Source organism: Giraffa tippelskirchi, chromosome 1 (assembly GCF_054371585.1).
Source record: "Giraffa tippelskirchi isolate mGirTip1 chromosome 1, T2T-mGirTip1v1.2.pri, whole genome shotgun sequence".
Classification (NCBI taxonomy): Eukaryota; Metazoa; Chordata; class Mammalia; order Artiodactyla; family Giraffidae; genus Giraffa; species Giraffa tippelskirchi.
In genome coordinates this window covers 204653755-204666156 of record NC_137275.1, presented here as the reverse complement: position 1 = coordinate 204666156, position 12402 = coordinate 204653755, and the positions used below count along the sequence as shown (strand labels likewise).

Below are 12402 nucleotides of genomic sequence, written 5' to 3'. Positions count from 1 at the left end.
AGGTTCAAATCAAAATGTGGCCAGATGTCTCCCCTCAAGTTGGCGGTCAGTCAATTCCAACCAAAAATGATCGTGATCGCGACAAAGATAATGATGATGAAACTAACAGCAATAATCTGCCAGACCCTCGCCCTCAATGCACCCGGTCCAAGCCTAGTCTCGGATCCGGTTTGGACCTCCCCCGCTAGGTGCTGGGCATGGGTCGGCAGCCTTGAGCTCCTCGGAGGGGCGGAGGATCTGAAGGGCAGTTCTGGGACAGAGGCGGAGGGGCGTGCCAAGCTCAGGGGGACTGCCGAGGGAGGCGGGGGCGACAGGAGAATGTCCGGGGCCCGCCAGAGGCTCGACTGCGGGGGCGCGCACGAAAGGCGGGGACACTCCGGGGGTGGCAGTCGGGGAGAAGGATAAAGGGGTTGGGGGGCGAGGGCCGGAGCCGGGAGCGAGAAAGTGGGATGCAGGGGCTGGGGGGAGGGGAGGAGGGATGGGGATATAGGGACTCAAGGCCAAGGGTAGAAGTACAAAGGTGGTGGGGACCGGGAAGTGAGGAGGTGAGGGCGAAGGGCGGGGAGACGGGGGAGGGGCCGAGGACGGTGGGGGCGTGGGAAGCGGGAAGGTGGGGACTTAAGGGGCCGGGGGGGAAAAGATGCGGGGGTAGGGTGGGAGCGCCGCTGGGAGCCGGGGAGATGCTGCGGGGCCCGGAGATGGGGCGGGGCGCCGGGAGGTAGGGAAGCAGGTCCGGGGAGGAGGGGTCTTGCGGGGGCGGGAGTAAGGGGCTGGGACGCGGGGAGGTGAGGGCGGGACGGCCTGGCGGGGAGGCGGGGCGCGGGCCCTGCCCCCGAGGTTAGCTGGAAAAGTTTGCGCCCGGGCCGGCGGGGGCAGAGGCTGAAGAAGCCGGTCTGGGAGACACGCGACAGGAGCCCGGCGCCCAGCGCGGTGGCCGCAGGAACCCGAGCGAGACTCTGCGGCCCGGGCAGTGCCCCCAGCCCCGAGCACCAAGTCTATCCCGGCGCCCCGGCACCGGGAGGGGAGGAAGGGGTGCCAAGATGCCGGGGGTCCAAGCGCCCTTCTCGGATGGAGGTGAGCCGGCGGGACCTACGGCCCCAGGCCCCCGGGCTGGGTGGGGGCAGCCAGGTCCGCTTTTCTCACGAATTTCCAGCCCGTCTTCCAGGCCATCCAGCCCATCGCGACGTGGACCTGGGCGGGCGAGCACACCACATCAGCATCGCCCACTCCCACCAGGTCATCCATTCTGGTGACTGAACCCGGGCGAGGGAAGTGGAGATGGTTCCTTTTTAACTACAGTTAGAGCATTTAAACGCCGAATGAAAGAGAAGTGACTCTCCACAGAGACGCGCCGTGGGTCGTTTTCCTGGGATAATTAAGTTAGACTACGGCCAGAGTGCGGACCTGGAGTCTATGGAAGTGTGTGTTCTTGTTCTCTTGGGGAAATCGTTCTATTTAATTTTCTTCGCTACAAAGTTCCAATTTTCCTTCTATTTCTCAAACAATGCAGTCGGGGCTCTCGGAACCGGGCGGGGGGCGGGGTTGGGGGGGCGGGAAGAGGAGTCTGGAAGACAAAAGTTCCTACGGTGAGGTAATGAGGTTCCCAAGAAGATCAGTAAGTTATACTCAAAACTGAGATAAATCCGGGGAAGCGACAGGACTGGTCCTTCTTCGACCCGATTGCAGGAAAGTGCTACCTTTGCCACTTTTAACCCCCGGTCCCCACCGTAGTCTCCAAATTGTTCTCGCTCCTGCTCCCTCTCCTTACTTTCTCTCTTCCTGACTTTGGACACTGTCAAGGACGTATTTCCTTGTGGTGTATTTATATTTAGATGTAAGAGAGGGACTTCTTGTTGGATTTTTAAAGGGAACATGCTTTACTATGAAGATGAAGAGCATGAATCGAGTCTGGCTCTTCTGGAGCTCTGGGTACTTCCAGAATTAGGCATCTTTTTGAAGTCTGGAGTTAGAAGTTGCAGACATTGTACAGAATCCTGACAGTAAAGTGTTAGTCGCTCAGTCCTGTCTGATTCTTCATGACCCCATGGGCTGTAGAATAGAATCTGTCTGCAGATCTGTCCATAGAATCCTCCAGGCAAAAATACTGGAGTGGGTAGCCACCCCTTCTCCAGGGTCCAAACCCCCATTGCAGGCAGATTCTTTTCCATCTGAGCCATCAGGGAAGCCCCAAAGAATTATATCTTCATGATTTATCTTTACAACATTCCTTTTTTCATTGATGAAAATCTTACAGGCATGGTTAAGAAAAACTTAATTCCTAGAAAGTACAAGGGCAGAATTATGATCTGTGGGTATATGACTAATGAGGGTAGTCAAGCTTGTTGCTGGTGTGGATGGTGGTTCTGGTGTGTGTGTATGTGTGTGTGTGTGTGTAATGTGATGTATGTGTGTGTTATGTAAAATGTGTGTGAGTGTGTATGATGTGATGTGTGTGTGTATGATGTGATGTGTGTGTGTATATGATGTGATGTGTGTGTATGTGTGTGTTTATGATGTGATGTGTGTGTATATGATGTGATATGTGTGTGTGTATGATGTGATGTGTGTGTGTGATGTGATGTGTGTGTGTATGATGTGATGTGTATGTGTGTGGGTGTATGATGTGATGGGTGTGTGTATGTGTGTGTATGATGTGATGTGTGTATGATGTGATGTGTATGTGTGTAATGTGATGTGTGTGTGTATGATATGATATATGTGTGTGTGATGTGATGTGTGTGTATGATGTGTTGTGTGTGTGTATGATGTGATGTGTGTGTATGTATGATATGATGTGTGTGTGTGTGATGTGATGTGTGTGTGTGTGTGTGTGTATGATGTGATGTGTGTGTGATGTAATGTGTGTGTGTGATGTGAAATGTGTGTGTGTGTGTGGTACTCAAGGAGTTGTGGACTCACTGATGCAGAGCTCAGGGCCAGTTTGAATACTTCTGTTACCATAGGTGAACCACACACTGAGTTTTCTCAGTCAGCAAACTTTCACTTTGGGCCTCCTGGTCCAGGTGCTCTGGTTTCCTGACACCAGGGATCCGAAACACAAAATCAGCCCTTAAGATACAGATGAAATGATTCCTTGACCGGTATTCATCTCTGAAAATGCTGCTTTCCTCTTTATATTTCTGAATTCCATTAAATGCATGACTCTCCTAATTTTCTACCATTTGTGGATAGTGAATGTATCATTTCCTGTACAAGGCCTACCTTACGAATTGGCCTAATGACTTTATATCTCAAAATTTAGGGACTGATTTTCCTTTAGCTGGAAATTATGACACTAATTTGATTCCACGGTATCTCTTCGACCCCCTAAAAATGTTTCAAGACCTACTGTGTATGCATATACTTTTGTTACAAAGACATGGGAATTTGTATTTGAGCATAAAATAATCTTGAAACATTAGTTGTTGCCCAACTGGAGAAACCCTTTTTCTCAGCTAGAACTTGGGATTATGACTCTGGGGCTGACACAGCTGGCACGACAGCCTTGGGCAATCTACTATGTTGGCCAGTTAGCTGAGACTGAGCTGCCCCTGGGCTATACAAGGCTTTCTGTTTCCTCACGCTTGGTTTCATGATTCCTTTCTTATCAGTTTTGGAGCCATATTGTATTATTCCCTTGCCATATGTTTTCTGTAAAATTGGTTAATTACCTTAAGAACATTGAAATATACACATTACCATATGTAAAATGAAATAACCAGTGAAGATTTGCTGTTTGAAGCAGGGAACTCAAATCAGGTGTTCTATGACAACCTAGAGGGGTGGAATAGGGTGAGAGGTGGCAGGGAGCTTCAAGAGGGAGGGCACATATGTACACCTATGGCTGATTCGTATTGATGTATGGCAGAAACCAGCACAATATTGTAAAGCAATTATCCTCCAATTAAAAAATAAATAGATGAAAAAGAGATATTCCATGAGCTTTTGGAGATGATATGCTAGACTTAGTGGAATCCTGTCTAGCTTTAGTTAATAATACTTTTTAAGTTGTTACAGTTCCTAGGCATAAAGTTACCTTTTGTTTCATTTTTATTCTGTTTTTGAGGAATCACAGTGGCATCTGTGAGAGGCCAGGGAATAGGCCAGTCAGGTAAATCAGTGATAAGGTTGTTCAGAGGAGGGTGTGGAACCCATCCGGTGGTTCTAACGTCTGGTTGGAACTGTGGAGCTGGAGTGAGAGTCCTGTCATTTGACCAGGCTCTTTGGCCTTGAAGATGCTGCTCCATTTCCTTGAGGCCAGAGTTTTCCATATATTTCAGTCAAGCCCCCAGATTCAGCATTCCAGCATTTTGCTTGCATAGTAGCTAGAAGTAGTTCGGTTCCAAGTATGCTGGTGACACCCGTATCCCTAGATAGGTGAGGAACACATGGAAACGCGACAGCTTCTGGAAGAGCTAATCCCTAATGTGGTGCACTGGAATCTGATGACATGGGCATCCAACCCAGCGCAGCCTCTTCCAAGCTGTGCCACAGGCTCCGTTTCCTCCTGTGTCCATTTGCAAGGCAGATGCTGTGATGGGCTCAGACATGGTACCTGCAAGGTTAGTGTGCAGTGCACGTGCCATGTCACCAAGTAAGAATGCTGCTGTGGGAAAGGTTGAAAGGAGCCCCGCAGTTACCACTTCCTGGGCAGAACACCTCTCATTTTCGTATGCCTAGAGGAACTCATTTCCACACACTTTGATTCGTGCTGTGACAGTCTTGGTAGGAATTCAGTCCTGTACCCTTCCTCAGAACAAGCAGAGAAGAGAAAGTTTGAGAAACCTGGCGGAAAAGCAATAAAGATAAAGACCTCTTGCATCAAAAGCATTTACCCTCAGATTGATGAGCCTGGATGCCCAGGAGAACATGCAGAGAAGCAGATGTTCAAGCTAGACTTGGTTGTGGGCAAAACCTGCATACGTGGGCCTCCCTGGACAGCTGTCAGATCTGTGTTAGCATCCAAGCCTTGTTTGCTGAGACAATAACCTTTGGAGAAGCTGCAGAAAAGCAGGAAATCTTACCAGGGACAAACTCACTTCCGCAATCTGGAGAAGAAAGGGGAAGATGTGAAATCCTGATGTGGTTTATCTGTAACAGCCTTTCTCACCAGGAGCTCCACTAATGGGTCCAGAGCAACATGTAGGCATGCAAGGCTGAGTATGTTGACACCTCTTGTCATGAACCATCTCTGAAAGCAGAGTGAGGTCACCTAAGAAACCCCCAAGTGAAGGGAAATACTCATTAGCAAAGGAATTTTGTTGGGGCCATGAAACGGCCAACTCATTATTTCCTTTTTAAATTCTTCTAAGTGGGGAAAACAAACCCTTACTTTCCAGGAAGTTTTACTTGTGGACAAATGCTTTGTGTTTTAATTCAGTTTGTGGGATGAACTGGGAGAATATAGCGCTTTAAAAATATAACACCTTGCATCTTGCTGGGAGAAATCAATGTCTCACTATCTTATTGTGCTTCTTTTTCTTTTTTTTTTTTTGACCATTACAAAGAAAAAGAGACAGACCCCAGACTGGTGAAATATTTCCCTTTATTTTTTTTTTCCCCTTTTCCTTCTTTTTATAGTTTGTTTATTTTTCAAAGTGACATGAGTAGAGAAAGTGACTCTCCAGTGTGGAAAACACATCTGGAATCCATCGGGCCCTGCCTGGCCCCCTCCCCCTCCCCCCACAGATGCTCTTCCTTGGAATGGAGGGAGGGGGATGGGGTGACATCTTCTAGAAGGCATCATATTCCTTCTCTGCAGAAAGAAAAGCCTTGGTGTTGGAATGCATTGTGGTAGACTCGGAGACCCCACTTGAATGAGGATGGAGTGAAAACTCTTAGGTAGCAGGTCTCTGTTGAATAGATGGAAGGCAAGCCCAGGAGTGGGCAGTATACTACCTTTACCTTCACAGTGAGACGCAGGCAGTCAAATCCTCACTCAGACTGGGTGAGGGGAGAAGTCTGCGGGGGTCTGGATGACCTGAGCACAGTTTGGGAGGGAGAGCTCTGCTTACGGATATAAGTAAGGCCTGCTCTCAGGCACAGCTCTGTCGGAATGTGGGTTTGTTGGAAGACCACTGCGCGTGAGCAGGAGCACCCACGTGTCTTCTATAACTGGCCAGGTTTTCTGACTATGTACATGACTAGCTGGCACCCAGCCACACTTTTCAGCATCAGGCTGTATTTTTCAGTATTCAGGTGGAAATTAAGCAGTGATCCAATTTTTACAATGGAAAGGCAGATACTGGTCTGGTCACTATCAGCCCCAGACACTTATCTTTTTTTTTTTTTTTAATTTTTTTAATTAGTTTATTTTCTATTTTTTAACTTTACAACATTGTATTTGTTCTGCCATACATTGACATGAATCCACTATGGGTATACATGCTTTCCCCCTCCAGAACCCCTTTTAAAATAAAATGTGAGCATTTGTAAAGTGTAACTCTCACCCTCTATGGGGACTTCTCCAGCTACCCACAGAGACAGTTTTCAGGACCACTGGCTGAGACCCGTAAGCCTCTGTGGGGACCCTCCATCAAAACCCAGCCTAGACATCAGCAGTAGGAAGCCCATGGTACCCCTTGGCACACAGGCACGTGCTCACTGTGGGGGACATCCTCAACTTGTCCTAGCAGCACTGCTGAGGACAACAGCACAGGGGAACCACTCCACGTCCACAACCCAGAATATATCCGTCCACACAGCGGGAGCAATGGGAAGGAGTTACCCACATCTCTCTGCACGACTCACATTGAGCAGGAAGCTCATAGGAGCATCACATTGAGAGGAAAATGCCGGGCACAACTGTATACTTCATGGTTCCATTTATGCGAGGGTCAGACATAGGCTAAATTACTCTAAAGGGTAAGTCCAGAGAGTGGTGCCATTCTAGTGGTTAGTGACTAGAAGAGGCCATGAGGAATAGGAAAGGTTGGGTCTTCTAGGAGCCCTGGTGCCCAGAGTGCCCAGCACTCCTGCAGTGACTCCCTTAATTTGGGGGGCCCTGGTTTTCTGACATGGGGCAAAGACGGCCCCACTGCTTCTTTGCAGAGATTTCTTCTAGTGTCCTGGAGGTTTGTGTGTGGCTTATTGTGGAAACCACATGAGCCCCTGGTGTCTCAGTGCAGTTTGAGGTCATGGAGGGCTGGGAGTCAGCTTTACCACCAAATGTTAGGGCCTGCCAAGGTCTCCCACATCGCTGATGAGCCTTGGAGGCAGCACCCAACCCTGGGGCTGCCTCCCCTCACCCAGGGGCACTGTGAGGCCTCATGCAGGAGGCAGGCTCCCCACCCAGCCCTGGTCCCCCCTGCTTGGTCTGTGATGAGGGGCCTGGTCTCCCAGAGACAGAAGCAGGAGTGGGCCACTCCCCGCCACCAGCTTACCTCTTTTCCATTTTTATTTAAATTGTGCCCATCCTTAAGGCTCCAGATAAACTTCTATCAGCTCTATAGCATTTTCTGGAATCATCCTGCCCCAGCACACCACTTTTTAAAACAAACTGCAAACTGTTTTTTAAAGATAGAGATAGAAGCAGCAGCTAGCACTCTCAGAACACTTTCCTGGAACCTCTTATTTCATCTCCTCTCCATCTCTCCTCTCACAGCACCATGTACATTAATGGTGCCCAGTAAAGGCGTGTGCCCTTCATTACTGCTCATCTAAGTGCTCTCATCTGCGGGCACTGAATGGAGTCTCTGTGCTCCCACTTTGCTGACCCTTCCTGGCTGTCGTAGGAAACCAGGCACAGGAGAACCTAGTTGCCTGGTTATCTTTCCAACACCTCCCACCCGAGAGCACAACCCTGAGAGAGTGCTTGGCATTCCCGCATGGATGCCCTGTCATGGCACCACGTGTGTCCTTGTTCAGAGAAAAGGCATGACCCAAAGGTAGGGAAGAGGAACACACGTGCTGCTCCGATGAGGGTCACAAAGCGGCAGCATCCTGAGAGGGGCTGTTTTTTTCTCTGATGGCAGTGGGGTCATATAGCTGGCCTGTGGGGCAGACCTGGGAGCCATCCAGATTTGATTTCTGGTCTTGGCCCTGGTCCCAGGGATTCCAGGGAAGTGTGACTACTTCCTACAACATTGCTGTAAAACCCACCAAGGAAGTTTCAGAAATCAGTGGGCCTTATTCTGAATTCCATCCTATTTTTTGGACCTGACATAATCTCCGTCTCTCTCTCAGTAACTGGGAATAAGGGTTTACCAGCTCCTGTGCAGGAGATGGGGCTCCCCAGGTGGTGCTAGTGGTAAAGAATCCACTTGCCTATGCAGGAGACACTAGAGATGCGAGTTCGATCCCTGGGTTGGGAAGATTCCCTGGAGGAGGGCATGGCAATCCACTCCAGTATTCTTGCCTGGAGAATCCCATGGACAGAGGGGCCTGGCAGGCTACAGTCCTTTAGTGCCTTTCTCCAACTCTGTTGCAGCTGTTGTTCTTAGGTGCTGTTACTTTATCACTGGGTTCTCTCTCCTTTTATCTTTTCGTAGGAGCCTATTCTCAACACCCTAGTCGGTGTCTGGCCTGGATCACTGTTGCAGCCTAAACCGAAAGCTTTGTTTTCCCTGGAAATGGACGTTCTCCGGGCGCCCTCTGCTGGATTTAGGAGCTAACTGATTGTGAGTTCCAAGTGATGGCGATGATTCTCACGCCACACCCCAGACCTTACACCTCCAACGAAACCCTGCACGAACATTACAGCTATGTGGGCAAGCTGGAGGGCAGGCTGAAGAACGCCCCCGAGGGCAGCACACTCACCACCGTGATGTTCTTGATCATCTGCAGCTTCATTGTCTTGGAGAACCTGATGGTCTTGATTGCCATCTGGAAAAACAATAAATTCCACAACCGCATGTACTTTTTCATTGGCAACCTGGCCCTCTGCGACCTGCTGGCCGGCATAGCCTACAAGGTCAACATTCTGATGTCGGGCAAGAGGACACTGAGCCTCTCCCTGACGGTCTGGTTCCTACGGGAAGGCAGCATGTTTGTGGCCCTTGGGGCGTCCACATGTAGCCTGCTTGCCATTGCTATCGAGAGACACTTGACCATGATCAAAATGAGGCCGTACGATGCCAACAAGAAGCACCGCGTCTTTCTTCTGATCGGGATGTGCTGGCTCATCGCCTTCTCGCTGGGTGCCTTACCCATCCTGGGCTGGAACTGCCTGCACAACCTCCCTGACTGCTCCACCATTCTGCCCCTCTACTCCAAGAAGTACATCGCATTCTGCATCAGCATCTTCATGGCCATCCTGGTGACCATCGTGATCCTGTACGCACGCATCTACTTCCTGGTGAAGTCCAGCAGCCGCAGGGTGGCCAGCCCGCACAACTCAGAGCGGTCCATGGCCCTGCTGCGGACCGTGGTGATCGTGGTGAGCGTGTTCATCGCCTGCTGGTCCCCACTCTTCATCCTTTTCCTCGTGGACGTGGCCTGCAAGGTGAAGGAGTGTGCTGTCCTGTTCAAGGCCCAGTGGTTTATTGTGCTGGCCGTGCTCAACTCTGCCATGAACCCCATCATCTACACGCTGGCCAGCAAGGAGATGCGGCGGGCCTTCTTCCGACTTGTCTGCACTTGCCTGGTCAGGGGTCGGGGCACCCACTCCTCACCCATCCAGCCCGCTCTCGACCCAAGCAGAAGCAAATCCAGTGGCAGCAACAACAGCAGCCCCTCCCCCAAAAGCAAGGAAAACCTCCCCCAAACCGCTGCCTCGCCCTGCATCACGGACAGAAACAAAATCCTGCAGAACGGAGTCATCTACAAGTGAGGGTGCGGGCCTCAAGGAACCTGGGGTCCTTGCATCGCCACAGGAAGAGCGGCAACCAACCCTGCAGCCACATGCTTCTGGATTGCGTGCCTCACCCGTGGGGGTATTTCCAGAGCTGGGACTCGAGAAAGCTGTTCTGCCAATAGCCTGGCCTGGTCTGGATGTCTCTTAAGGAAGGGACCCAAGGAATTGCTGATGCATTTAAGTGCAGACACCGTGCCTTGTCCATTTAGGCTCTAGGGTCTTCCAAATGTACCAAGCTGCTGATGTCATCAGCCGCCTTCCTCTGAATCCTCCCTCCCCCCGGCCTCTGTCTGGAGAGGGAAGGTGTTGGACCACACACACTGTGCAATGTGTTTTCCAGGAACATCATCATCCCAGGATGATGTTCGGTGACTGTACACTACATTGACTGTGCACAGATGGATGCTGTGTAGTCATCATTTCTGTGTTACAGAGCACTTGCATTTCTAATGTCTGCCATTGGTACATATGTAAGCTGCAGTACATGGTGTCGTTATGTAACAGGGAGTACAAGTAAGTTCTGGCTGAACCACCAAGTATGAGGATGTGACTGGGAGCTAGGTGGACAGGCCAGTCTCAGTCTCCTCAGACTGACACCCCCAACTGTCCTGAGATGCCCTTTACAGCGTCTGGAGAATCCAGGAGAGAACGAGTGAGTTCTGTGGACATACGTCCCCCAAGGGGACCCCTGCTTGTCTTCCATCATTTCTCCCTGAGGAGTCTTAAGCTCATCTAAAAGTCAAATTAGCCAAATTACCTGATTGTTTGGGGTTTCTCCAAATCCTAGAAAAGCCAGCCAAGGTATTCCAGGAGCCTGTGCCCCACACCAATCAAGAAAAGAATCCAAGAGGGAGAAGCAGAGGACAGACCCCAGGCCCATTTCACCTTTCCAACGTAATGGGGAGTTTCTGTTGAATTCAGAGATGCTTATAGGACAGCACTGTGGTCCTGTGTTGAGTTTGAATCTGTATCAGAAAAGCACCAAGTTAGTAACCCCCCTGTGCTGTTGCAGGTGAGCAGCTGGGGCCGTCAACAGCCTCATAGATTCCTGAAAGCTAACCCTGACCACGACCATTAGAGCAGTTTAATTGTGATCTGACAGTTTGTGCTTTCTTCACAGAGATGTAGCAATACTGTAATCTTTTATTTTAACACAGGTTGACCCTGTATCACTCTTTACCTTTAGAAGGAATTACTTAGAAGGCATTTTTGTACACAGTCATCCCCAAGGATTCTTCATGAAGTACAAATGGATGAAAAATATACAAATTTGCAGAACTGTCATAAGTATATAGTTGATGTACTGAGTCCTTTGTTTTTTAAAAAGATAAAAAGGACCCTTCAAAAGGATTCTTACCTGGGTAAGCCTCACTTCAGATTAGGTTCAGTGGGAATTTTGCCTGAGTAAAGACTTAAAGAGTAGTCTTAACACATGAATAACTTTTCAGAGAAAAAGTGACTCCTCTTTGTTATCTCATGCCAGTTCCTCTTTATTAAGGAACATTTTCGTGGGTCCTAGGTGATCATGTACCACCCAATATCTTTCTTAATTTTTGTTGCTGATGAAGATAAATCTTATTTGCAAGGACATGCTCATCGTTGGCAATTTAGTTGTTTTCATTACATCACTGAAAAGGAGCTTATTCTCTTGTCAAACAGCCTGAGAAAACCCAGAACATTTATAGAAAAGTTAAGCATTAAGATACTGGGTTAAGAAAATAACTACAAAATTGCCTCAGAGAGCCAAAATATTGAGTATTGCATTTTGTCTTCGGTGGTGAAATGACTTAAGAACTTTATATATTAGTTCTGAGTTGCTTGGGGGCTCCAGCTCTCTGGCCCTAATAGTAATATAACACTGTACCATAACCTCAACTTTTTTTTTGAGGTAGCACAACACTTTTGATCAATCTGAATGAAAAATACTCCAAAACAGTCATTGTGTCTTTTTGATATTGCAGAAAAAATAATAATGATAATCAAATTTAGTACCAAGTGTCGGAGAAGGAAATGGCAACCCACTCCCACAATCTTGCATAGGCAATCCCATGGACAGAAGAGCCTTGTGGGCTTCAGTCCATGAGGTGGCAAACAGCTGGACACAACTGAGTGACTGAACAACAAAAAGTACCAAGTGTACAATCCTAACTAGCTAGTTGATCATTTAGAAGTTGAGTGTATCAAAGTCACAGAGAACCTGTGTGTTAGAGCTCATTCAGTTAGTAACCTTTATCGAATCCCATGTATGTTTGTTAAAAATAAAATAAAACTGAAAACCTCTGTATAAACTGGTTGTCGGGAGTCCGTGTGGGGAGCTGTGTACACTAAGGCCGCCCCTGGGGGTATGCAGATTGACAGCATGAACTCTCACTTGCTGCTAGTCGTTTCTCCAGGAATTAAACCACTCTGAGAACTCTAGTAGCATTTCCCCTATACTTCCCAACAGCAGAACTGGTATTTTAGGAAACTTCGGTGTATTGGGTGCTAAAATTGGTGGAAGAGCACCCAATACACCAAAGTTTCCTAAAATACCAGCTCTGCTCATGGGAAGTGGCTCAGATGGTAAAGAATGCACCTGCAATGCAGGAGACCCAGGTTCAATCCCTGGG

The 12402-nt window shown here is 48.8% G+C and overlaps 1 protein-coding gene across 2 annotated transcripts; it reads left to right on the top strand.

Moving 5' to 3' along the window:
* Positions 1-839: 839 nt before the first annotated feature.
* Positions 840-12081, top strand: S1PR3 (sphingosine-1-phosphate receptor 3). Of its 2 annotated transcripts, XM_081572398.1 has the most exons (3): positions 863-1074; positions 1166-1419; positions 8490-12081. In XM_081572398.1, the coding sequence occupies exon 3, from the start codon at positions 8633-8635 to the stop codon at positions 9767-9769; it is 1137 nt and encodes a 378-aa protein (XP_081428524.1). In that variant the 5' UTR covers positions 863-1074; positions 1166-1419; positions 8490-8632; the 3' UTR covers positions 9770-12081. The 2 variants fall into 2 exon arrangements, with proteins under 2 accessions (XP_081428513.1, XP_081428524.1); XM_081572387.1 differs by lacking the exon at positions 1166-1419 and having other exon boundaries at positions 840-1074.
* Positions 12082-12402: the final 321 nt, after the last annotated feature.

Coding starts and splice junctions, on each gene's coding strand:
- S1PR3 (XM_081572387.1), top strand. CDS start 8,633: ATGGCGATGATTCTCACGCCACACCCCAGACCTTACACCTCCAACGAA.